The sequence below is a fragment of the Phlebotomus argentipes genome, unplaced genomic scaffold (genome assembly GCF_947086385.1).
Source record: "Phlebotomus argentipes unplaced genomic scaffold, Phlebotomus argentipes genome assembly contig_6, whole genome shotgun sequence".
Lineage (NCBI taxonomy): Eukaryota > Metazoa > Arthropoda > Insecta > Diptera > Psychodidae > Phlebotomus > Phlebotomus argentipes.
The window spans coordinates 484,959-512,341 of record NW_026776145.1 but is presented as its reverse complement, the minus strand read 5'-3'; the positions used below and the strand labels follow the sequence as shown (position 1 = coordinate 512,341).

The 27,383-nt window shown below is 36.2% G+C and overlaps 1 protein-coding gene across 8 annotated transcripts; it reads left to right on the top strand.

Moving 5' to 3' along the window:
- The first annotated feature begins 733 nt into the window (after positions 1-733).
- Positions 734-27,383, top strand: LOC132258355 (LIM domain-binding protein 2). Of its 8 annotated transcripts, XM_059755681.1 has the most exons (10): positions 734-2,076; positions 2,810-3,491; positions 19,438-19,531; positions 19,607-19,709; positions 21,068-21,255; positions 21,345-21,563; positions 21,827-21,959; positions 22,382-22,411; positions 22,740-22,867; positions 23,724-27,383. In XM_059755681.1, the coding sequence occupies exons 1-10, from the start codon at positions 2,070-2,072 to the stop codon at positions 23,973-23,975; spliced, it is 1,836 nt and encodes a 611-aa protein (XP_059611664.1). In that variant the 5' UTR covers positions 734-2,069; the 3' UTR covers positions 23,976-27,383. The 8 variants fall into 8 exon arrangements, with proteins under 8 accessions (XP_059611664.1, XP_059611655.1, XP_059611648.1 ...); XM_059755672.1 differs by lacking the exon at positions 734-2,076 and having other exon boundaries at positions 2,697-3,491; positions 21,068-21,240; XM_059755665.1 differs by lacking the exon at positions 734-2,076 and having other exon boundaries at positions 2,697-3,491; positions 21,827-21,950.

Here is a 27,383-nt window from a genome sequence, read left to right as displayed (position 1 = left end):
GTCTTTAAACATACATTTTTGATAAAATATAACTCGACTGAGATCTCAGTGAGGTTACCTGACTTTTCTCGCATGAGCAAAAGCGTCGTGCTTTCAATATTTGATCGCAAAGCATCGTGTATATGGATTTGTGGGCGCTCACGTGTGTGCGTGTAGATGTTCTGGCGGCATGTATGCCGCTTTCGCACAGAATGCTTCATATGTGTGCACCTCTGATGAGGTGCAATAAAAGTAAATACTCACCTCACACCAAGTCGTCGTTCGCAGAATTGCAGTGAATATGTACACATAGAAGAGCAAATTTAATTTTTTATTTCTCCTCTAATTAAATATTGCATTATGTGTAGAGAGATTGAAATTTACTATATTTGAAACATAGGACTCTGGGTGTGGGATGCATAATCACGTTAGAAGGTGATTCTGTGACGAACAGAAGCGAGCATTGGACGCTGGAGAGACTCTTTTTTGTGCATTTTGAACGTATGATGCGTATGGTGTGGCTGGGTGTGTTTTATTTGCGCAAAAAATGCTGAAATGGTGAAAATGTTCAGACGAGTGGAGAAAACGCGGCGTTTTTGGGGAGCTCGCTTAGCGGATTGATAGTGAGGGCGAAGGCTTGATCTAGTCACCGGCCGGAGCGCTGCATGTTCAAATGTAAACGAGTATTGACATTTCGCATTCGGGTGGCAATCGGTGAATGTGGACGCCGTGAAACAGTGTTTCGGCTGACATGCCCGTGCTCAGAAGTAGCGACTCACACTGTCCCGAAAGAATCAAATATTGTCATGGCGTCGTCGTGGAGTTGTGTGTCTGATGATGAAAAAGACATCGCAGGAGAAGCGTTGGCCGTGTGAACAGTTGTGAAGGGATATTTTGTGAAAAAACGACACAATTTGTGTTCTGTGTCGGTTCTATGTGTATTTTAACATCAAAAATAGTCGTGAAAGTGGAAAAAAGTCGTGGTTTCTAGTTAATGTTTGGAGTTCCGCCCCTGTACAATTTTGCCTCTTCGATTGTTGCCCACCGGCAGTGAAAATTTTTCGTGTGTTTTCCACGAAAGGAGTGAATTTGAGAGATCAGACTTTGTGCAATTGACGAGAACACAATATATTTGGAAGTTTGAGGATGACAAGAAGGGAAAAATCATAAAAATCTACAGGGATCATTGTTGTATGAAACGTAGTGCGTGCGGGAAAAAATTACCTGAAATAGCTTGGAAAAGAGGAAGAGTGTGAAGAAATTACTACCAAAAACGTCTTTTTGGTTACCAATTTTTTTTTATTTGTGCACCAACAACTTACACATACCAGTACCGAGATTCAGTGTTAAGAAAATCCCTTGTGAATAAATTCAGACGGCAAAGCAGAAATTCAAAATTATCGGCACTAACTGAGAAAAGATTTATGAAAAGTTCAATGTATGTAGTTACTGGGCAGAAAAACCTAATCAATCACAACGGGAAAAGTTAGACGAGGTTCAAATATGCAATGAATTGATAAAGAATTGTGGCACTAACTGCGTGCACATAAAATTGTTCAACCAAAATCCGCCTGACGGAGAAGTTGTATGTGGTGTGAAGAGACATTTAGTTTTGGGCAAACGATAAAAATCGATGGAAGTATTGTGCATGACATATCAGTATCCGGTTGCTGCGAACCGGCCAATTGACATTGGATATAAACAGGACAGTGAAAATCCAAAGTGGTCACCGCACACTTGTCCAATATGAATTCGGTGTGCCAGGGTGAAATGTCAGTTGAAAATTAAATGGCAATTGCATGAGGAAAAATATTGAGGACTGGACGGAGAAGTGATCTCAAGAAAAAAAAGGAAAGCAAAAAATAGTTGGTGTTGAATCTGAAGCAAGACGTATTCGAATGTGTCTGATAGTGTTCAAGTGTGTGTATGTGCAAGAGTAGATTATGTGAAAACGGTCGAAAAGTGTTCTTTTTGCACCGTCTCTCAAAATTGTCTTGTAAACTATTTAATCGTTCATCACGGATTACTTAAAAACGTTCCCGCAAAGGAGGACCTCTTCTCCGCTCTTTCTCAATACACCTGAGAAAGGAATGATAGGTTAGAGAAAGTCACATCCAATCCATACATTATATTGTCAAATACATTTTTCAAGAAAAAAGAAACAGAATATAAAAAAAGCGTGGAATGAACACCACACATTTCGCACTCTTCCACCTGTTTCAATGCAAAGACAAATTCTCTGTACTCGTCCAAACTGGAGAGTGGCTGAATGTCTTTGAGTGAACCAGAGCAGGTTTCCTTTAAAAAAAAATCTATTGTATATAGCAAATAATATTTTTGGATAGGTAATACTTATCAACATACTGATAAAATTCGGTGTTCTGTAACATCCGAGGTCTTCTTAATTGGACCAAAGCGGAAAATTCAATAGCGAATTAAGAGTTTTGTTTTATTTATTTCTTATGAAAATACTCAGAGAATCCAATAGTAAATTTTGGTATAATTTCGATTGAAGCAATCGTTGGCTAGAGTGCTCATTTCACGTGTTTTATTTGCTATCAGCAAGCACTAAGGAATGTTTGTAAATATTATCATTAATCGATAGCACATGAGGAGGGATTTCGTCTATGTGTTACTTATATTTTGTCTATACGTAAGACTTTAGAAATGCTATAAGTAATTTATTGAATTTCTCCAACATAATAAAATATGCGTTATTCCTGCTTTTGATGAAGTTGATATTTTAAAAACAAAAAAAGCAAATTCTCTTATACTAGTATATCTAGGTTGGACTAAGAAGTAATGATGTCCTTATTGTGTAATATTGCAGGCTTGAGCCGTCGCGGGGCTGCTGGGCCGCCATTGAGTTTGCCTAGCACGCTGGAGGACTCTGGGGCGACGTGGAAAGGAGCACCCCCAGGTCCAGAAACCCAGACATCCGGATCTGGGGGTGGTTTCACCCCGTCCGGTCCTAATTCATTCACTGGTCCCGTATCGGTGTTTCCTTCTGCGGGCCAGGGCTCTCCTGCTGGCGGAGGAGGAGGCGGCGGTGGCGGTGGTGCTGGTAGCGCTGGTGGTGGTGGTCAGTCAGTTGGCGGTTATCAGGGTCCTCCACCCGGCTCCAACACGCCTCAATACACAGCATCACCGGCACCCTCAGGCTCTTCCACCCCAGGTCCAGGACCACCACAGAATGTCAGTGGGGCTGGCTTCCCACCACCACCCAATTCCGCAGGTCCACCATACAATGGTCCAGGTCCTGGACCGGGTGGGCCATTTGGGTCCCCGTCGGCGGGTGGACCGCAGTACGGCAGGCCGGGTAGTTCGGGACCGGCGTTTGGAGGCGGACCACACTTCGCCTCACCAGGTGGACCTGGTGGCTTCGGTGGACCACCACAGTTTGGCATGCCGCCCGGATCACCGTTCGGTCATGGTCCTGGTCATCCCATTGGACCCATGGGACCTGGACATATGATGGGTGGACCTCAACCTGTTGACCGGATTGATCAAGGGTAAGCTATATTTTTTCAAACTTCTTTCCTTTTGCTGCACTCTTATGAAATCAATGATCGATTATGTCGGGGAAGTTGGAGGTAGTTTTTTTGATTTTTTTTCCACGGTGTAACCAAACTACCTAGGTCTACAGAAAGGTGTTTGGGGTGAGAAAGAGTGGCACTTCTTGGCATTGTCTCTTTCTATGGGATAGAGAGTGCAATTTGGCCATTGCCGCGTTGCTTAGGATGAGTAGAATGTGCGAGAGTGTGAAGAGATGTTGAGTCTCTCTTTTTCTCTCTCCGAGGAAGATTGAGCGTACACGGTGAGAGGGGCGTACATAGAGAGAGTGTGAGTGAGGAGAGAGAAGAGGTAGCATCGCAGAAGAGAGACAGAAGATTCTCGGGGAAGGTGTGGGAGCGGGAGAGAGCACAGACACGAAAATATAAGGAGCAACAAAAAAGCAGCCAGAAAAACGACATGAAACACAGAGGAAAAAAGAAAAAAAAGAGAGGAAAGAGAAAAAACTCAATTCACATGTATATATGTACATCTTTCGTGAAGTTGGAAGTTGAACTTTTCTTTTTTCTGCTGTTTCTTTCTGTGCGCTTGTCGCTCTAGCGCGAGAGAGTGTACTTTATTTATTACGTTATCACAAGGCAAGGTACTCTCTATACCACGTAGCATAAGCCTCACACATACCCTTACATGGGGGAACTCGCCGAGTCTCTTATGTGGTGCTACGTAACAATGTACAACACATTTATATCGTGGATACCACACGGAGGGAACCGTAGTCGTCGTTTTATTGAATTTATTGCGTCGTCTTTTCCTCTCTCTCTCGCTCTCTCACTTCATGATGCGTTCATCTCTGTTGCACTTGGGTGTTTGACTATCGCGCGCGAGGTGGTGTGAAAGAGAGTGTGTATGTTTTGTTGAATATTGAGACTTCCATGATTCTCTGGGAGTTTTATAGCGTATTTGGTGTGCATATGGAATGTATAGAAGTAGATATAGATATTGTATATTATTCTGTATATACACATAGGCTATATACAGTGTGGTGTGTGCAGAAGGAAATAAACGCCAAGTGCCTCCGAATATACTACCTCACGTACACACTGAAGCTCGTTATACGCTTGATGGCGCTGAGAGTTGAGTGCGATAAGGAGGGACTGAGCGATTGCATGAGGGCCACAGATGGCGACGAGTGAGATGGCTAGAGCGTGGATATAAGAGTAATATCTATGGCTATATATATAATGGCACTATGTATATATATATATATATATATATATATATATATATATATATATATATAGACGTCAGAGATAGAGTCACACGGGATACAGAGTCAGGGGGTGACGACGACGAGATGTAAAAACAAACCCTATATTCTCTGTTTTTATAAAACTCTTATTGATCTTGCACTGTTTTTGCGAGACTGTTTCACTCGTTTGTTGGTTGGTTGACTGCTCTCTGTCTCTCTTTCGCGTGACTTTTTTCTCTTCTTTCCCTTGAATTCTTGATACTTTTTTGCCATGGTTTTTTGGTAGCTGGACCTCTTTAAATAACAAGAAGTGAAGAAACGAAGAAGAATGACGAGGGAGAGAGAGGGAAAATGAAAGAAAATCAAACAGTGTGAAGAAGTAGCTGAACGCTGTATGAAAATTACAATGAACTCAGAGGAGAGAGATAGGTAATGTGAGGTGTATGTAGGATTCAAGGTTAGTCGCCAGGAAGTTGAGCAAAAGTTTCACGGAGAGTCTTTCGTTTAGCGCATGAGGGATTTCTATGGGCAGGAGGGTGAAAAAGACATATTGAGAGAGAGGGGGAAAAAGTTCACTTGTAGAACTAAAAATAAAATACGGGTCATAAAATTGGGAGAGAGACAGTCATTTGGGTATGCAACTGAATGTTTCCAAGATGTCTGTCCTCCTTGATAGAGTCTCTTTGCCAGATGCAATTTTACACCGCTGAGTGTGTGAGGAGAATACAAGAGAATGTCGAGTGGATGAGGGCATGCTAGAAAAAGTTGATCATTTGGAACAGAATTGAAATGGCTATTTTTAGGGTAATTTGTGGTGTGTAAATATCTGGGAATCGCATGTTGAGATCACGGAAGTGATTGAATTTTTAGTGAGACGTATCCTCATGCTTATTCCAATGATTTTTTCTATTAATAGCAATGACCTACAAATAAAGTTAATAATCTCTTGCGTACGACAATACAAGCGAAGAGGTTTCACGGGAGAATTCCTATAGTACCCATAGAGGTACGTAAATTTTCCTTCTGCACACACATATGTGAAAATATGTATGTGCAAAAATTTATTTCCATTTGGTATTCTCCAAAAGTCTCAACTTTTTCTTCCGTCTCCACAACCTTCATACGTTATTTACCGATACTATAAATTCTATATGAGAAGGTGATAAACATTTGAGGATTTCAGGGATTGTGTAGCATTTGAGAATGGAGAAGGAGAGGGAGATAGTGGAGCACAGGAGGGAAAAAGAAACAGGAAATATGTGTATTGCGGTCACAACACATCATGATTGGTATCTATGGAATTTGAAAGGAATTCTATGGGATATTTGCGCCACTTTATAGTAACAAAAGGGTGTAATGGAAGTTATGTCTTGTACAATCATCTTTGAACTTCATCACTTTTTTCTCCTTCCGTTTCTGCGATTTTGCGCTGGTGTCGGCAAAAATAAAATGTGTGTATCTTCTTTTTCGTAAAAGTTCGTTATACTGTACATTCGAAATGTTATTTGAAATCTCGGTCAGTAAACACTTTCTTTAATACTATAAACCGCACAATGCACAGAGAGAAAATTGAAGACAATTTCTCTCACTTGAACGGGTGGAAGTAGATTTGTGAAACACAAAATTTAATAGTTTCTCGAAAAGGTGGAAGCGACGGGTGGGTGTGGGGAAAACCACTGGCGACGTACAGTCACGTACATTTCACATTTCAGCCTGTATAAATGAATGTTGGACGAAATAATATTGTATTGTAAGATTTTGTGTGATGATCTGGATTTCGAGTGATCCAAATCGAAAATAAAAAACAATTTCGATGAGATTTCATTTCAATTGTCTGGAAATACGATCATAAAAAAAAAACATATAGATTCTTTTGATCCTTTCTCCACGCCGTCATAGTGTTGCGAAGTGTCTATAAGCCCAGTAGCATTCACTTGATGATACTTGACGAAATATGATGAAACTTCCATTTCAACACACAATACTCAATATTGCATAACCTATGTATAAAGGATATTATGTAGTGAGAACAATGCGATTAAAACATTTTGAAAGTTTGTAAGCACTGATCAATAGCATTTGAATCACCTTTGATGTTGAGAAGATCGCGTCTTGAGTTTACCTAGTGAAAATGATTGAAATTGGCAAACACAAATCATACTTTATATGATGAAAGCATTTTTGTATACATCCTTGACTTATGCATTTTCACTCTTGACTTTTGAATAGAGTTCACATTTCTCTTCTGATTCATACGTAAAATGATTATGTGTCTATATGAGTGAATAAGTATGACCAGTAAATCGTCAGTAACAAATTTTGAAGACATTTCGTAGTTAAGAAACTTTACTATGTTAATGAGGATGGAAAAGGAAAGAGATAAGTTATGATCTTCAGATTTTATTTATTCTGCATGTGAATTTTTCGCAAAGTTTCGTCGATAAGTTTTTTTTTGTGAAATTCATGTCTTTATTGGCGCAACAAAATACATTTGAATTGTTATGTAAATATTTATCTTTGTTCTGTACAAAGGCATTCATGATATTGAATAAGTACACACATAATCATTAAAGTCCATGACATATTTTTGTTTCATATCGATGATGATGGTCAAAATATTCGTTGCTATCAGTGAGCGAGAGTGCATGGTTAAATCTTAAGTGATGTGTAGTAGTAATAAAAAGAAATATGAATTTTGTACCAATTTGTTTTTATATGAAATTACATGAAATGTATAAATCCGTTAGAGTAGCATCAAGAAAAATGATTTATTCTTGGAGATCGGAGCTTCAGTTTTGCGTTAACAGTGTAGTATTCTTGTGGTTTCATTACGTATCGTATGTGATGGTGTGTTATAAATGAGGCATCCTCGCTGGTTTACATTGAACTCAAGAAGCGAACCAAATAAACGTGGATCTCTGACACTGATGCTCACCGTCATATCATCATCATTACTGCCGTCATTGTAGTGTTAATACAAGTAAGAGTTTTTCTGTATGGATTACAAAATTTAGAGCTGAACTGAAACTCACTCATGCTCTCGTGTTATGTGTTTCTTGTACACGTTGCCTCTGTATTGAGAAGTTAGAGGGTATGGCAAGAGTGGCAATGATGATCGTCAGTGGTAAGATCCGTAGGAAAGGTGTAGAGAAAGATGAGGTACATAGAAAGTATAGAGATATAAACTGAAGAAGGTGTTTAATTTGACACAACTACAGAAGAAATGAAGTAGTAGCAATGATATAGCAATGGATACGCAGGTATAATGTTTGAACTGAGAGAAGCATAAATATTCACATGAACAAAGTGGAAAGCCAGAAAAAATATGTAGGTATAGTTGGAGGAAAGATTGGAAAAATAAACAAAAAAAAGAGGAAGAAAAATGATGGTGTGTGTAGTTGTGAATGTGTGTAAAAAACTAACTGGGGCGAAGCCGAGCACTTTGCGCAAGTATATTTGAGCGTACAAGAGAAATTGACAAGTAAATTTTATTTGAGAATCTTGAGCAATACATAACCTAGCAATATCACCATCAATCCGCCAAGACAGTGACGAAGATCGATCGCTTTTGATTTTTTCCCCCTTAATAGAATTTTGACCAAACTAGTGTTTATATTGTGATTATGTTACATCTCAATCCAAATTGGAAGTTACTGCAATCACGTATAAATTATTATAGTCAGAAAGAGCACTGGCAATATCTCATTCTGTTGATGTGTAAGAGAATTATTGCTATGCTTATTTGGATCTCAACGTATACTAATAAATTCTGGGATTTGAAGGTCAATAGAGTATATGGTGACAAATTATGATATGCTAATCGAGCTCAGAGTATTTTCGGAAGACTTAGTTTCTCTTTGGATTGATTTGAAATTCATTTTATATGGTAAATATCTGCTGTTGGAATCGTTTTCATTATGGATTTATTATTTCGGTTACTTGCTATACGACTAGGTTTTGGGTTAGACTCCGAATTTTCGGATAGGATCGCTGCAGAAGTAATAACTCGTGTACGTACAATCCTTTTCCTCGATAAATGTCCTGATAATTATTATAAATTTATATTGCATCTGAATACGGTATCACTAATTTCTACATGAAATTGTCAATTGGAATATTTAGTTGTACCATGAATTATGTTGTATGTCGAAAATATTACACACCCTTTTAATAAATGTACTTTAGTATGTTGGCAACCTAATGGGCTATATGGATGGTACATTACATTACTGGGTGTATGTGTAAGTCGAAACAATATCGCGGGGTTGATTATAAGTAGTATATATGTATTGTATAAATACTTGGAATACACACATAACGTATAGATACATTTTATGACATAAAATCTACAGTGCGAATCCTAATGCTCTAGGTTCCATTGCTTCTGGTACTGCGGTGTACAGCAGAAGAGAGGGTGGCTCTTGTGCCATTCTGTGGAAGATTCTCTCTTGTCTATGCATATATGTATACATAGATATATAATATATGCAGTATATCCAGTGATATCATATTCTATGTTCAGCACCTATGTATGATTGCTATATGGTAATGATGAGTTTATATAATGTGGCGTTTGGACCCGAAGGTGGGCTATTACGGGTGGGATATAGTTGTGTGTGGTGGATATAGTAGTCATATTGGTGTGTCGAATGAATTAAAGAGCACGAGAGGGGGATATGGGAGGAAGAGGGGTGCTAGGCAAACCAGCCAACAACCCGCCAGGCAGGCAAGATTCAGCAGTTATATATGTATGTACATACAAATGAAAATGAAAAATCAATGCAACCGACCGAATGTATTTCAACTACGTTGCTCTCTGGTACATAGAGACAAAAACATAGGGACTAGGCGGTTCTGTATGTTTAACTTAGTGTTGTTTCATCGCAAGTAAGGGTTTCCCCTTTGTGACGATTATAATACGTAATAATATAAAATAATTGCTTTTCAATATAAATCACACTAAAATTAACAATTGTCAATGATTTTCTGTTGAAATTACACAAAGCACTATTCAGTTCTCGATTTTATCAGAGGAAAGTTTCTTTTGACTTCAATAAGTAAACATTCTGAATTTTCTTCCCGCGCCATAATTGTAAACCCATATCTATAGCCGATTGTTTGTTTTCATTCAACAAAAAATTCTAATCTTATCTATTACGTATCCGATTGCGCATATTACGTGTATTGGGTAAACTTTCAGTAACATTTATCATATCTATTGATTGTGCAAAATCACCAAAAGTCACTCAATAAAATTGCCGAAAACCGTTTAGCCGTGTATTGAGATTTTTTGGCAAATTGGAGGGCGATTTAAGAAAAAAGGGGCGTATTATACCTGTATTCTTATTCGTAATACGATTTCTTCTAAATAAACAATTAGCTTTTTTAACTGACACAAGGTTATACTACGTACATTAACACGCGCAATATACACTGACGTATTAGATATGGCTCATTTCCAAAGAATTCTTATAAATTCTCCCATGATTTTCACCACGTATTCAGTTGCGCCATGTGAATTTTTGCTAAAATGTCTGGTATTTATTACACGTCCAGGAATTATCTTAAAAGATGTTTTGTGATTAAAAAATTTGATTAGAAATTATCTGTTTCACAGTGGTTCAGTAAGATTTTGTTCTTTTTTTTCTTTCTTAATAAGATTTATCGTGAAAAGAGAACGCGGTCAGATAAGTTGTATGATGTTTTATGCAAAAGTTATCTGCAATGCACTGGTTGTACAAAGCTTGGTGATGATCTTTGAATGAAAAGCCACGGATATGCTCATAAAGTTATGACCTATATTTTGGTTGTACTATCCAATCTGATAATGAGTCTTATTGAGTGGCAACCAGTGTGAAATAATGATTATTCTCCTTGTAATTTTATATTTAGCATCAATACTGCCGTAGAGAATTGCATGTGATGTGGTGGGTTAAAATGTGGCAAAGAAGAGGAATCTTTTTGTAAAAAAGTTGACGAGGAGTAGATTGAGAGCAAAAATTGAGAAAAAGGCACATTGTGAAGAGATATTGGGAAGAAGCGAAGAGGAATGAAATTTTCAGCAAAACTCTTCCATCAGATACTTTATTTTTATAATACATTATACACATAAAATAATTCTCTCATACCATTGCTTATATGGTCTGTCTACCTCATCATAGATGTAGGTTTTCATACGAATAAGTTGTATTGTAGTATTATAATATAGGAGAGAATAATGTACATACATTTTGTGCGATAATAAAATTATATACATTTGCATATTTTATATATATTTGACTATATATTCCCATTATTTATTCTATCTATAGTTAGATATGTGTATTTATAGATAGTCGTTCGTGCTATGTGTAATTCAGCCATAAGCATTTTCTCTCTTATGTATTTTGAAAATTTATTATGCGCGCATACTCGTACTCATCAAAATGTCTCATGTCACACATCGATAATGTACACATCAAACGTCATACACAGCCACAAGTTGAACAAAAAGTTCATTTGAATGTTTATACCGTATACAAATATGTATATAATAAACTGTTTTAAAATATAAATTGGAGACAGTGGCGGTAAAAATTTCAAACCCTGGCTATTGTGTGACGCTGGAAGAGAGTGCATTGAAAAGCAATGATTACATATTAAACAAGAAATATGTCACCTTTGGTGTTTTTTTGGTCACTGTATCACTTTAGAGCATGAAATATGTTATATTTGTTGAATGATGATCGCCCTTCAAAGTGTAATATTAGAATTTTTCCCCAAATACCCCAGAGATTTTGCATTTCTGAACATGTTGAAAGCTTCTCAATATAAGCTCATCGAGTTTGAAAGTCAGCAGGGTGGAAATAGTGAATGCATTTTCTCTACTATTTTCACATCTCACCATATGTAAATAAAGTCACGTGAAGAATATATCTCGCTGCCAATAAGACGTCTTTTGCAATTTCATACATAAATATAGTATTTTCATATAAAGTAAAGCATAAAAGGAATTATGCTGTATGTATGTTTGAATATCGATATTTGAACTGCTTCAATATGTAGATTCGTTTAATCTTCACATGTATAAATATGTAGGTATAGTGCAATGATATGTAATACAGTAAATAAGACGTGTGTCAATACTGTATGCAACATTAGACTTCTTCTGAATTATTAAAAAAAAAAATTACCATGCAACGCGTATAAAGAACTCGATTAAAAAAGTAAGTGTATTTCTTGGATTTACTTTTACAAATTTGTTATAGGTTTAATCCGACGCCGAAATGATAAACAATGTAATAAGGATTTAATAGTAGTACCTTTATTGATCATGGAGTAAGTTAGGTATATTAAAGGAAGATTGTTTGACAATATCAAAGTGTCTGAAAATCTTCGTGTAAATTCATAAAGAGAAGGCTTTAGAATGGGTGGAACTTCTCATAAGACGCAGATCCGAACATTTCCTTATGAATTTCACTGGTAAACATTTAATCTCATTGTGAATTGCTTAGCTGGTGGAGCCCATTTTGAATTGGGAGGATGGATATGGTTCTCTATAGTGTTACTTATGGATTAATGCATACGGAGTATGTAATAAAATGTGATGTATGTATATCATCATGTATGGATAATTCACTAGGCTGTATGTATATACATATGTATTTGACTGTAGAGCACGGGAATATTGACTATTAGGATATGTATTGTGATGGGGTGGATTTTCCCACTTTGAAATTTAACGTTATATGTGCAGACATAATGGAGTTTGACAAAACATATTAGAAAATTGAAGGGGATATAGCGTTAAGCCTGAATTTGGAAATTTTGAGTGTTCACATGGCAAAATTGTTGTATTTGATGTCTCTATTGTCTTTTGCAAAGTGAGAATAGAATGAAATGAAAGTTATGAGACTGAAGTGAGAGTGCAGAGGAGAGAGCAAATGACAGTGTCTAGTAAAATGTCTTGAATGGGTATGATGGGTTTTCCTCTTATTAATTGCCGGCATTCATGGAATACAGTGAGTGGTGCATTAATGCACACATTGAGAGTGCGATGGAATAAGGTGAAAAAATCTCTTATTATTCCATGAACGTGTGATACGAATGTATGGCATTTGTGTTATGTAATTATAAATTATTATTTAATCATAAGATGACTTGTCTGCTTTTTAACCAAAATAGGGCATCTTCATTTCTAAATACGTCCATACTGAGTGAGCGAGATGTATTAGGTGAGATGATGAGTAGAAGTGAGTGTTTAAGACTTTAGGAAAAATCTGAAAAAACACCTGCAACTATCACGTATCAGTATAGTTGAGTGTGAAATACGAAGAAATCTTTTTTTTTTCGCATTTCGCTGCTTTGTTTCTTCTTACTTCTCAATTTACTCCATTTGCTCCAAAAGCGAGAAAAGACCCTCAAAGTCTCGTCTTATTGCAATTTACGACTGGTGTCTTGCACTGGAACTTTTGCCAACAACTACTGATAAAATACCAAGTAAAATACAGTCTTAGTGGTGGCTTTGGATGAACAATGAATACAGTATGAGGTAAGCAGAGGAGGAAGAAGAAAAAAAGCACGGAAATTTCTTGGCAATGCGCGCGACCAAGAGTTTCATCATCGATTCACCTGTCCGGCAAAGGTAGCTTGTTGTCACCGACTGAGACGACCAAATCAATCGACCATTTTGTTAGCGGGTTGCAATACTGCAAAACCTCATAATTTGTACAATTACTTGAAGTGTTGCTTTGGGGTGGGTCCACGTAGTCCTATCGTGTTTGACAATATAATTAGAATGATTACACAGTAATTAATTTAGAACTGACTGCACTATTTATACGCAGTGTGACCAAATTCTGTCGAACACCTTGCGAAAATATCAAACCGCTGCCATCGGGGTTGTCTGTCTGCTGGGAGACGTGTGCAGAATTTCAAAATGGATATTAACACTTTAAAGATTTTTGGATATCTTTCGGCGCGGGCAAAAGTCTGCATGTGGTTCTTATGTATAGCTTGACTGGACATTGCAACTTGTGGAGTATGTGCAAAATTTCAGCGATAAGAACACCTTGAATTTTTCTAATTTTTTTTAGAATCTCAGAATTTCTTGCACAACTCTGCACAATCTGCGTAGAATGATTTTCCCACTATCTAGTAAAACACCTTGACATTATCATGAGTTAACAGCCAATGAGTTGGATTAGTGATGGTCGATTATAGTGCAGAGTATACAGTAAATAAATCAGAGAAATCATAATTATGACTGGTGCAGATGAATGGTGTGCATGAAATATAATATTTGTGCAATTTGTATTTCTGTATTCAATTTCTGTGAAACCAGCACAAATGAACGCACAGGAATATTTATTCGTTATAGCTGCAGAGTCCTTTCATGTATATATTTTTGTAATTATATTTTTTTCGTTAGCTTTTCTGCCGTAATTGAAACGTAATTATGCGAAAAGTGGAAAAATGTCTACAAAAAAATTCGATATTGTTTTTTTAGGGGAGCATATTATGCGAGAAATAAAACATTGAGAGATATGAGATTTTTTTGATAGCTAGAAATGAGGAGAAAATCAATGTGTAATATTCATAATAATCACACATGGGATGCGCGCAAAAGGAGTTGCAAAATTATATTTGTTTCCGACTTTACGTAACTTAAATAAGAAAGAGTACTGAAGCGCAGTCAAATATTCTGAAAGTTCACATTTTGTTCGTATTATATCTAAAACATGCTGTTCTTTTCAACTTGTCTGTATGGCGAGCAAAAGAACTAAACCAACAAGATATTCCATGTAATTAACATTTGCATATATTTAATTATGCTCGCGTACTTAGGCGTACCTACTTATTGTAGTTAAGTTAGAGCTTTAGATGTTATCACATTTAAAGCGCTGTGGAGGTATTGTAAGTATTGCGGTGTTGGGAAAACTTATTATTTATTATTTTTCAAAAAATTCACTATTGCATTCTCAAATATTGAATATAATGTTTTTTTTCGTATTGTATTTTGGAAAATCTCGATAAAAATATGCCTATTTGGATATTTCCACTATACTTCTACCAAATATATAAGCGTCTATTTTTTTACTATTGCAAAATCAGTGGATTGAAAATACAATTTTCCTTCTACTATATTGCGTTTTATTCATCTTTGGAAAATAAACTGTAGATACCTGCATATTTTATGTATGTGCCTTTCTTATGTACACTTAATCTAGATATAATAAATATCGAATATACATATGTATTTTCTATGTACATATATCATTTAGAATGTTATAATTTTTTTCTTCTCAGTACAAGTTATGTGAATTTGATTTTTGTAGTGTTTCTACGAGGTATTGCTCAGATATAGAAAATATTTATGTACATATGCTTCGCTTGTTCTAATATATATATATATAAATGCTATATCTCTACGTTATATATATATAGTGTGGATGTGTAGTTTTATATGACAATATATAACTATAATAAGCTGATCATATATGTAGGTACATATAGAAATCGTATACAGTTGAATTGTGGGTGTTCTCTTTCGGAATAGATGTACTATAATTTTATGATATTTTCTCTCTAAACCATTCTTAACAGAATTTATCAGTTGCACTTAAATACAGGGCTAGTAGGCAATACACACAACTCCAACTGTGAATGTAATAAATTCTTGATTCTAACTCATCATTCAAATTGCTAACCTAAAGTTTCGGGGAAAAATGTGATTTTGTAGCACATTTCGCAACCGACGCCGAGGTTGACATTATTTCTTAACGTGCTCGAGACCTGATGAAGGGTGGCTTAGATTTAACTACTTGTCTGTCTCGAATTATCAAATACATACGTTGCAATATATGAGGCTGCTAATAGCTGTTGGATATACAAGTGACGTCATGATTGTGGTCTCCATAGAGACTGTAGCGCCGATTTAGCCAACGGCGGCGACAGTACGATACAATATTTGCACGACCGCAAATATTTGCGTATACCCCCTTTTGTTGTTTTTTTCTGCAAAAAATAACATTATTGAAGGAAAAAAGTAGCATAAATGTTTCCATGTTTGCTCGACTATTTGTGGAAGAGAGTTCTCGATTTTTTTTGTATGAGGGCCAACATTTCGATATTTTCTCGGATTTTTTTTTGGGATATTTCTGTCGAATGAACTTGTGATTGGGAGTTCTTTGCGGTTAGTAGAAGAAGCAGTGTAGAAAATATAACTTTCATTGGGGATTTCTAAACGTGTTCTTTATCATACATAGTCTGTGGTATAGATTGTACATATATATATATATATATATATGACGATGTATATTCTGTGTTCTCTTTATGTTTCGAAAAATGCTTAAGGTTATGTCAGCACCCCTCACACCCTCTTAGCTCTTCTTCGCTGTGATATAAAATGGAAGCGTATTGAGATATAGGGTGCTTGTGTATTACGCCTGATAATTTATATGGAGTTGGGTCTCATAAGATGTGCAGGTTATTTTATAAGAGAGTACATTTTCAGAATCACCTAATTGTACTTCATTTTGATGGCACAAGTTTGGAGTTTTCAAATGTTGAAACAGAAAGAAATCTTTGCATACACCCTGTTCATGCACAGCAAACATATAATGTATCTTCTATCTAAAATACATATAATAGCATCATATAGTCTGTACATAATGTTTTGTGTACGTAGAGTATATAAAATGAAACGCAAGAGATATGTAGAGAGACCAACAGCGTGGATACGACTACGAATTACACTGTTAGGAATAAGTGTGCATTTTTCAGTTTTCTTTTTATACCATCGGTCGATGGTATAGAATAGTTGATTTCTAGTACATTCTCTTCGCTCGCTCTGAAGCACAGGGGGTCGCAATTGAAAGGGAGGGAGACAGATAGAAGGGAAAAATAGATGGAAATGTTCATTAAATACGCGAATTTGTGTATGAATGAGCAGGAGGAGGTATATACAATAATGGGGCTGTCTCTCTCTCATACTACCAAATAACCAAACTCCTATGACCCAACAGACACCATTGCAATATGCTAAATAAACAGAGTTGAAAGAAACTCGCGCCTCCAACACTTATTCACTGTGCAAGAGAGATGGATGGATCGGCGTGTGATGGATATCGTTCTATCCGTCGAAATTTTCATATATCCATGTCGCTATGTAGTGTGTATAAATGTGAGACAGAGTGTCATAAACTCTGTGTCACAGGGTGGTCACTGATCGCGGCAATATTTCCCAAGTTTGCCGCTATTGGCGGTATTGTTGCAATTTCTTAGAGATCGCGTATATGTGTGCGCAGTCGTTGAGGACACACTGAGCGATATGATATAAAATTTATATTAGTTTCATTATGATTGTTTTGATGTTTTGACTAGACCTAGCAGTGGAGAATAAAAAATATTGTCTACATGGATAATAAACTCATGGTTAGAGACAGATGAGATGCTTTTAGAAACTACAATACACGCAAACGCACCCCACTTATACACTGCAATAAACTGGAGTGATAATAAAAGAGAGGAGTTTTTTTTAGGAATAGGAAAACGCGACACATATACGACTGCAATTGACACGGGGATTCGGTTTAAGAGAGAGAATTATAAAAGAGCCTATATAAAATACACCATCACGTACGGCCTTTAAGGTCAAAGCCAACCAGAATATGTAAATAGATTTAGAAAATGGTGAATATATATATATGACTATATGTAATGACTTTATGAAAATAATTATAAATGAGTGATGTGAATGATTTATTTGCGGGCTATTTTTCAGAGGAGCAATAGAGTGAGAGAGAGACAGCTGAAGAGATAGAAATGATCGTGCTATGTTGGGGAAGTGTAAAAAGATGTGAAAGAAAATATATTAATCACAATTATGCAGATCGTATGTCACGCTGTATTAATTGAATTTGATTTTATTGTGATTAATTGTCATTGTTTTTGCACAACAATTCAAATAGCTAGTTTGTGCTTTTGTGCTATTGAGAAAATGTTGAGCATGAATTTATGAAAAATTGGGAATATCTTCATTTGAATATTCCCACCCATATTTCACTGTGAAAGTGCATCCCAAGCGCTGAGGATATAAATTAAGGGTCTGTTATCGAAGCATGTGTCACCCTGTAGTGTTTTATAGCTACAACCCGACCAACATCCCTCTAACAACCCAATATACTCTTACAACATGAATCTACGAAATATGTATACGTTGCACGTCTATACACGCCCCCAACAACCCAATTGTAGATATAACTTTTATTTATGCCTCTCGTACATAAGGAGACCCGTTGGGGATGGTTTCTCGCGGTGTGACTGTGTATGCATGGAATAAAACTTCCCCTTGCTGACGGTCATGGCGATTGCGTTGACTTTCCTCTCGCTGGTGGTGTGTGAGTCATCGAGGGTTGAAGTGAGATGGAGAGCAGAATCGAATGCTGGGGTGCGAGAGAGATGTGAGATCTTAACTGATGGGTATTGAGCGCCTATTTTTCACAGTGTACCGACGATTTCTTCCCCTAAGTCGAGGGTGGCGGGCAATGCAATGCCAATCACACTGTTACTCTTTCATGGCAACAGTGCTTCGTCTGGAGATTGTGGTCCTCACACTTGAGACAATATACAGTCAACGATGGAGAAAATAGGGGAAGAAAGGAAGGATATATAGGAATGAAGTATAGTAGTGAGGAGTGTATTAGTGGGTGTTTCATTGATATGAAGAGGGTGGAATGGGAGACTTTCCTCTTATGTAGCACATAAGGTAGATGGTTGGGTAGGGAAGGGAATGATCATAAATTTGTAAGGGTGAGTTCACTCACGCTGGTGATGTGGTTCGTCATCAGTTACCATCGTATTTTCTGTCTCATTCGCCACCCTCATAGCCGGGGCTGTGGGAAATGCAAAGAAAAAAGAAAAAAAGGTCTTATGATGGTTTGTCTCCCTGATTCACTGTGTCGAACTGCGACTACCACTATGGCAGGAAGTACTTCTCCCACCCAGCGCCCATGGTGGCTCCATGGAGTGCTCCCCAGACTATGTACAGTGTCAGCAGAGTTGATACTGACCCGCTCATACATTCCAATTCATCATATTTTATCTCATCTGTCATCGCGGTACTTAAGAGGTTTGTCCAAGTTTATGAAAATGGGGTTGTTCTTTTGAAGAAAGACCACGTGTATGACTGTTGATTTAGAAGAAACGTAGAGAATAGAGGTAGAAGAATTCATGGTGTTGTAGAACTACATTTTACTACAACATTTTGTATTAGGATATTGATAAATGAAAATTAATCTTATCTGTTTTTGCACGGAATATTCAACTCTGCTAAAATTCCGTGGTAATGTAGTGCGGCGAAGAGAAATATTGTGAGGGGTTGGTTAGGAGTTGGTGTGAATGTGTGCGAATGGGGAGGGTGGTAAATGGTAGAATGAGATAAACGTAGTGGTCGAATGCTTTTTTGCGTTCTGCTTGCTTTATGCGGAGCTTTCGATGATGTTGAAAGAGGGTGGATAAAAGGATGGGGAAGGGAAGGTTGGAAAAGGGACTGATGGAGGGTTGAAGGAGGTCACCAATGTATTAAAGGGGAACTGCCATGCTTTGAATTCAAAGTAATTCCATTTTTGATGAATTTTTGGTAAAATTTGTCAGTCTTACCACACTTTGTAATGTTAGGCAATTATTAATATATCTTTTTTTTCTTTTCTCCGCAGAGCCTTAAGTGTACCTAGAAGACATACATCATATTTCAGTCAGACTGAGTATCGGGTGCATGAACTGAATAAGAGGTTACAGCAAAGAACAGAGGTGAGAAATTGTTGCAACGATTATTTGAAAAAAAAAATTGTGTCTCAATGACAACATTAACTCTTTGGCTTGCAGGAAAGTGATAATTGCTGGTGGGATTCCTTTGCCACGGAATTTTTTGAAGATGATGCAACGCTAACATTGACATTCTGTCTGGAGGATGGACCGAAGAGATATAGTAAGTTCATCTCATTTAACGTTCGTTATTTCTATCTTTTCGACACCTAAATGGTGTGCTGGAGTCCCTTTATAGCTCATGTATGACGATATACAATGTCTTGAAGAAACTGAGAATGTGTCCGAGGGTAACAAAGCGTGAATTTATTGTGTCTTATACGAGTCCTATATATAATTGTGATATGGTGCGAAAGCTCATCGTGCATCCAAAATATTGTTGACTATATGGAAATTGCTATACATAAGTTGTTTTTCTGTTATGTTCGCTAAATAGGAGTAAAGATGTGCCAAGATTATAATAATGTCACGCCACATTAACCAAGGGCAGACCAGCAAGAAAAGGAGAGCTACAGAGAGAATCTCCAGGATATTTTCACCCCAGTAACGCTCCACTGAAAGACAGTAGAAGAAGTTTTTCCACCCATTCTCTCTCAATGTATCTATTGTTAGACTGTACTGTTGCATTGATGGTGCAAAGTAGAAGGTAGAGATGTGATGGTACTGGAATTTACTCCCTCGTATTGTACATATCACGGATGGTTGGAAGAATGTTGAATCTATCTGATGGAAGTATTTTGCACGATTTACAGCAAATGAGAAAAGGAATAAATAAAATGATGGGATGCTGTACAAAGGGTGATACTGTCGAATAAGAAACATTTATGCATTTTAAGATTATATTAAGTAAAGCTTACTAGTATTATAATAGTTCACTTTAATCGAAAATTAGAACTTCACAGTGTGTGCGTAATTTCCTTACGTGCATCCCCTTTGATTCTATTATTTTTATTTCTACTCTATATCAGGTTGATTGTAGGAACCGAGTAGAAGAAGGGAGTCAGCACTGAGAATAGTTGGATTTCTGAGGAATTGTCGGAAAAAGTATAGAGAAACAAATTACTGAGTGGATGGGGTGTTACAAATAGCAATCTTGTTTTATGCTATGCTATGTGTGTGACGAGGAAAAGAGGGAGGATGGGAGACAATGAGATTGTTTTGCGAGATTTTGGTCAGAATGTATGTGACCTGCTTCTGTTCGTTTTCCATCAACTGCGTGTCAAAGTTCGCCATGTGAGACAGAGAGATTAATGATGAAATGAATTACTATATATAGGATTTTTTTTCCATTCGTATGAATAATGACTACCTTTTTGACACATTTTCAGTTTTCCCTTGGCAGTGTATATGATCATCTAAGTTTACTTGAACAAATGATTGTTTTTTTCACACAATTCAACACATTCATGAGTTATAATAAATGTGATTTAGTGGTAAAATTTGCACTCTGGATTTACATGGAGAATTTATGCTAACTATCTTTCTTTTTTCTCTCTTTATCTTCGCATTTCTCACCAACAGCAATAGGCCGAACGCTGATACCACGGTACTTTCGAAGTATATTTGAAGGTGGTGTCACAGAACTCTACTTCCATATGAAACATACGAAAGAGTCCTTCCACAACACATCAATAACATTAGACTGTGAACAATGTACGATGGTGACACACCACGGGAAACCCATGTTTACCAAGGTAGCTCAGCAGATTGTTAGTATTATCTAGCCATGGATTCTTCATAACATCTCACTCGCCATTGTGTCCTAATCAAATCTCTCTTTCGTACAAAAATGCAATAGGTTTGCACCGAGGGGCGACTGATATTGGAGTTTATGTATGATGACTACATGAGGATTAAATCGTGGCATATGGCTGTGCGGGCTCACAAAGAACTCATACCACGCACTGTCGTCGGCATGCACACACATACACCTCAGCCAGATCCTGGACTTTTAGAGCAATTGACAAAGAATATCACACGACAGGGGATCACAAATTCAACACTTAACTATCTACGCGTGAGTGGTGATATTTCGCTACTGATCCTATGGAGACAATTCACACATGAGTCCCTTTTATATGTACCCGGAACCGCTTCAGGGAATGTCTGTGTGAATTTCTTCCTGGACACTAGCCATATATCTTTTGTCTGAACACAACCCCACCAAAGTGGAAATCAATATTATCCCTGCTTCTCTGTTTCTTTTTCGTGCTGGCGACAACACACATAAACGGCTGGAAAATCCTTTTGTGGATGGTGAATTTGGTAATCGACATACAGTTATGTGTTATCCTGGAACCAATGCAAGAGCTGATGTCGCGCCACAAAGCGTATGCGCTTAGTCCTCGAGATTGCCTGAAGACGACGTTATTTCAAAAGTGGCAGCGAATGGTTGCACCGCCGGGTAAGAGAGGTACTTTTTATATTTCATGCCAAAAGAACGAAAAAGAATCCCATAAAGGGGGAAAAGCATGATGTCAGGAAAAATAGTAACACACTACTCTCATGTTTGTTCTTTGAGCAAAAGTTCCTCCACAGAAGGAAGTAGATAAATACAATATACCTAGAGAAAGTAGAAAAACTTTTGTGCAATGAGGTATAATTGCTATATAATCAGAAATTTTTCTTTTCACTCCGAATGAAGGAATATATTGTTAAATTAGAGCAGAAGTTTAGAAAAGATATACAAATCAACAATATGATCAGAGAGGGAAGAAATAATAATAAAAAAAAATGTGGTTGTCAGAGAATAAAGACAGACTTCAGACGATCATTAATTAATTTTTTTATGAAAAGACATATCATGACTTTTCCTTTTTCTTTTCTTATTTATAGAAAAACTTCCAAATCAGACCGGCAAAAAAGGTTAGTCAATTGAAATGTTGAAACAATGAAAAAAAAAAACAGAAAAAGGATGATCGTCTGAAATCATCGCAAAATTTTTCTTATCCAAATAAAACACAATATGCAAAATTATACCATTGCTTATTAGAATGCAAAAGAATTATATGCCATATCCAATATGGTATAGACTGTATTCAAATTGCATTTTGTAGAAGGAAAAGAAGTGCACACTCTGTTGAGTAATAAAATTAAAATAACATAGTAGAATAGAGAATTGTGCTAAAAATGGCAAAATAGAATACATCGTATTTACTTTTCATATCTTTTTCCTCTGCTCTTCCCATTACAGATACCCAAAGACCGGCAAATAAGCGGCGAAAAAGAAAAGGCTCCAATTCAGGAGGAGCGGCTAATAATGCCCCACCCGTGCCAAGCAAAAAACGATCCCCAGGACCAAATTTTTCCCTAGCGTCGCAGGTAGTTGAATTTCGTAGACCAATTTTACTGATTTCACTAAAAAGACTGTCTCGGTGCCCACCCACTGGAGTTCATGACATGTGCCAGGAAGCTGCCCTTCGTGGCAGTCTGATTAACTCTGGTGCATACATATATTTAATAGCAGTGCCAAAAAACACTTTTGAGACTAGCTTCAAAGTAGAGTTTCATCAAAATTTTTCTTTTTGAACTGGTTCGTTCTAGCACAACAAATGAGTATTTCTTTCTTTCCTTTTCTCTTGTGATTATTACTGACATTTTTTCCATGGTGAATAATATATTCGCTGTGCATACTGAAGAATTTTAGATAAATAGAAAACATTTTGTTCAATGAACTCTTATTGAAGGAGTTGTAAGTTTAAATCCCAATATAGAAGAGATGAGGTGGAAATTGCTATAAAGACACTTATCTCTTAATGTGCTCATCAAAGCTCCCAACAAAAATAGAGATGTTGAAGAAATAATAGTGGATTAGGAATGTAATGCTCGGGTGTGTCAAAGAGAGACTACATCGTAAGTCTTTAATCTCATAATTAATTACTCAAAATTCACTTTCATACCTCAATTAAGTTCTAAATGTGGGAGGAGGTGAAGATGAAAAGTTTTCTTTTAACTCTTGTATCATCATGTGATAACTCCAGTGGAAGAGAGATAGAATATCTTTTTGATGTTGTTACATTAGAGTATAGAGTGAGTAAATGAACAGGCCAAAATTTACCCGAGATGATGGTATTGATTTAATGAGACAGCAGGACAAATTCGTGGTTTGGGTATGTTGATTGCAAATGTAATGCGTTTCTCTCTGTCTGTCTTTACATGTGATCCTCGTGGAATGCAGGATGTCATGGTAGTTGGTGAGCCATCACTGATGGGTGGTGAGTTTGGCGATGAGGACGAACGACTGATAACAAGGCTAGAGAATACCCAGTATGATGCCGCAAATTCGCTGGAGCACGATAACCATGGCGGTTTCCATGCCGACTCACCGATGACCGGGCCCAATTCGTGGAATGTGGACCGAGGTGGACCCCAGGGGAATACACCGTCCAGTCAGGATTCGGAGAAGAAGAGTCCGGCCGTTTCGCAGTGACGGATAACAATACAGTCCACTCTCTATCCCAGCACTGGCTAAAATGTTCTCTATAATTTCATATGGAGCGACATAAAGCTGCCTCCTCTTCCGAATTATCGTGTGAGTGTTCTGTGTGAGTGTAGATTATCGTGTTCAAGAGTTTAGAATTGGACAAGCAACAAGGATGCAGTGCCACTAGAGGATTCGATATGCATTACGAGAACCAGACAATTTTTCACTGCACACAGACACATTAATATTGAAAAGTGAGAGTGAAACCGCCGTGCTTATGTGAACGTGTGCGCGGCAAAGTGTTGAGGACACTTTTCTCTGTCCTGCAGACACTATGAATATTAAATTACCTTCACCATTTGTACATAAATGTAGCAATAACCACTACATAACTCCACTTGATGAACTTTTTGATGGCATAAGAGCAGAAATTGAGAGAAATTGTTGCACATGTGAAGGCGTTTGTTGGTTAAGAGACATTCTTTCGAGGATGATGGGGTGAGAAGTAAAAGTGAATATTTGGATGTGTGTAAAATGTGTATAAAAGAAATGTTCATTTTGTATTTTGAAAAAATGCAAAACCCTATGTGAGCACAATGTGGATTTTTTAGACGAAAACCTTGTAACAAAGAAGACAGTTTCTGCTTGAAATTTAAAGAGAGAAAAAACATCAAGAAAATTGTAGGTAAAGAGAGAAAAAGAAACATTATTTAGTATCTAAAATGAGGAGAAAAAAAACCACCACAAGAAAAGAAAAATTTACAATTTTATTTAAAAATATTATTTCTATAAAAGAAGAAAACTATTTCATGTGAATTACAACTTCGACGGAACTTAAATAGCACGTGGTTAAATTAAATAGCAAATAAGTAAATCAATGAAATTACTTAATAAAAAAATTTTTATTAAATAATTGTATCAGACATTGAGGAATACAGTACGATATAGTCGAATGAAGTGTGCGAGAGAGTGTATGAAAATGTAAGAGGGAATGTGGACACTCGAAAAAATGACGGCATCAATTTATATTGTTTATAAACAAAGGCAACAAATCGAAATTACAGAATATCCGAAGGAAGAGAAAAAGTGAAAAAAATTATAGAGAGACACAGATAAAGAAAAAAGAAGTAAAAAATTAAAGAAAGTGGGAAAAGAAGAAACAAAAGATTATAAATATTATTATTAAAATGAATATTATTACTACTATAAAGATGAAAGATAGTGCTTAGGTGAAAATTGATTGAATTGATGCGAGAGTTTACAACAAATTTTAATTAAATTGATTAGAAATTGTAATAAATTTATATAGACTACTCGAATCTCTCTACAAAGTCAGTATTTGTTGATTAAAAGTAAAAAAAAATGAGAAGATAAATAAAAATTCATAAAAAACAGTGTATAAGTCACTATACACGCAATGTAATGTAAAAAAGAGGAAAAGAGAATGATAAAAGGAGTGAACGATTGTAAAAAACACTGAGAGGACACACATTTGAAGACATGAAGAAGAAAAATCCCAATTCGTGCGAAATAGTAGCAAAATTTACCGTCACATCTCTTGAGGAAACAAATCTTTCATTCACAATGATTATTATATTTGTATAATTTTTACCAAAATGATTGTCTATTTATGTACAACCTAATTTAAAGAGAAATTAAATCTTTTTAAGTTTTTTAATGCCAGCCAAGAGATATATTTTAATAGCAAGACAACACTCACCTTTTGAGAATTGCAGTTCTACATTTGGGAAATGCTAAAATTCTCATTGAGTGAATGAATTGTAAGAAAAATTGTGCTTTGTCGCAATAAATTGGGGTAAGAAAAATTGGTTTCATGCATTTTTTTTATTGCGAACTTTGTGGGAAATATTTGGGGAAAAAATCTTATTAGCGACAGAGCAAAATTTTAACTTGAATCTTAAAGACATTTTATAGTAAAATGCAAAGATGTTTCTTTTCTAGGAAGACACAATGAGAAAATATCATTGAATTGAAAACGAATTTTATGTATTTTAAGTTAAGAGCTCAATTTGGAGTTTTTCTTTTTATTTTTGCCATGGAAAAATTAAACTGCCTACCCGAAATTTATTTGTCAAAAATTTAGGAAATTTCTGTGATATAAATATCTTGGGACATTTCTTGACATTTCATACATTTTCTTCTTATGTGTATAAAATAAAATATCAACCTTTAAATTGAGCTTTGAATGTTTTTAAAGTTTTCCATGATTTAGCGCTCTTTGAATACCTCATCAAATCATGTTTCGTAATCAAGTTTTTACTAAACCAAATATAAAAAGACAGAAAATATTCTCATTATTCATCCCTTCGGGAGTGAAAAGTATTGTAAAAGAATGAATAAGAGTGTGCATGGGTCCAATTTTAAGAGAATATCCAAAAGATGTACTTGTTAAATGTAGTGTGAACTTCTTGTATAAACCATACTCGTAGCAATAATCTCATACTTCATAACTGTTTGAAGGGACAAGAAAAGGTTTCACCCTCGTCACGTTTTCAATTCAATGAATATTTTTTATTATTGAATATTACACTTTCTTCTGTCCATCTTTTGATTCATCTCAACATTTACTTGCATCGGACAAGAGTTTTTGGTTATCCACATTAGATAAAATAGAACATTTTAGAAAAAAAAAATAGAGGACAGAGAGAAAAATTGTGCTGTAGACAGATGAAGAAAATCTAAACATCACTTTGCATTTAATTTCTAATTGTTTCACTTTCAATTTATTCGATAATATTGTGCAAGAATCTAGAAAAAAAAATAGATTGACAACACTGATGTGAATAGATATAAAAGAAAAGAATGTAGAAATTTTGTCAGTTATCAGTTGTCATTGCGCTACCAAACAACTTAATTTACAATGTAAAGGATAGGCAAGAGGTGAAATTTGCGAGATAGGATTAAAATAAAACTAGCGAAAACATCTCATTTTCAACTGTAATTACACAGAACAAGCCACAACATCATTATACTCGCTTTATTTGTAATTTGCGTCTATAAAAAGTAAACCATAGTTTGTGGTACATTTTTTTTTCAAACTCAATTTAACACATTACAGAAAAGATGAGAAAAGTGGTGGCTGTGACTGAATGTAATTTCGCGCTACAAACATTTATTAAAGGAAGAAAAAAAATAGCTAAAGAGATAAACATTGAAGTGAGAATCATCCTCTTCTCCAACCACCAACGTAATGAGCAAAAGAGAATACAATCCCTAAAGCCAGACACTAGATATGAGAATCATTGCTGGCCAGGTCCTAATGTGTTTCGTACATTTTTGGGTGAATGCAATTTATGTAAAATTTAAATTGGTGTCGGAGTGCAAGTCTTACATTATAAAAGTAAACTAAATCAATTATTACTGAATGAAATAAAAACTGAAGGATATATTAAA

Excerpts from the sequence above, each read along its gene's own strand:
- LOC132258355 (XM_059755657.1), top strand. The coding sequence starts at position 2,782 with ATGATGTCCTTATTGTGTAATATTGCAGGCTTGAGCCGTCGCGGGGCT. Across the intron at positions 19,710-21,067 it reads GGATGGACCGAAGAGATATA|CAATAGGCCGAACGCTGATA; the intron begins GTAAGTTCATCT and ends TCTCACCAACAG. Across the intron at positions 21,960-22,381 it reads TGCACCGCCGGGTAAGAGAG|AAAAACTTCCAAATCAGACC; the intron begins GTACTTTTTATA and ends TCTTATTTATAG.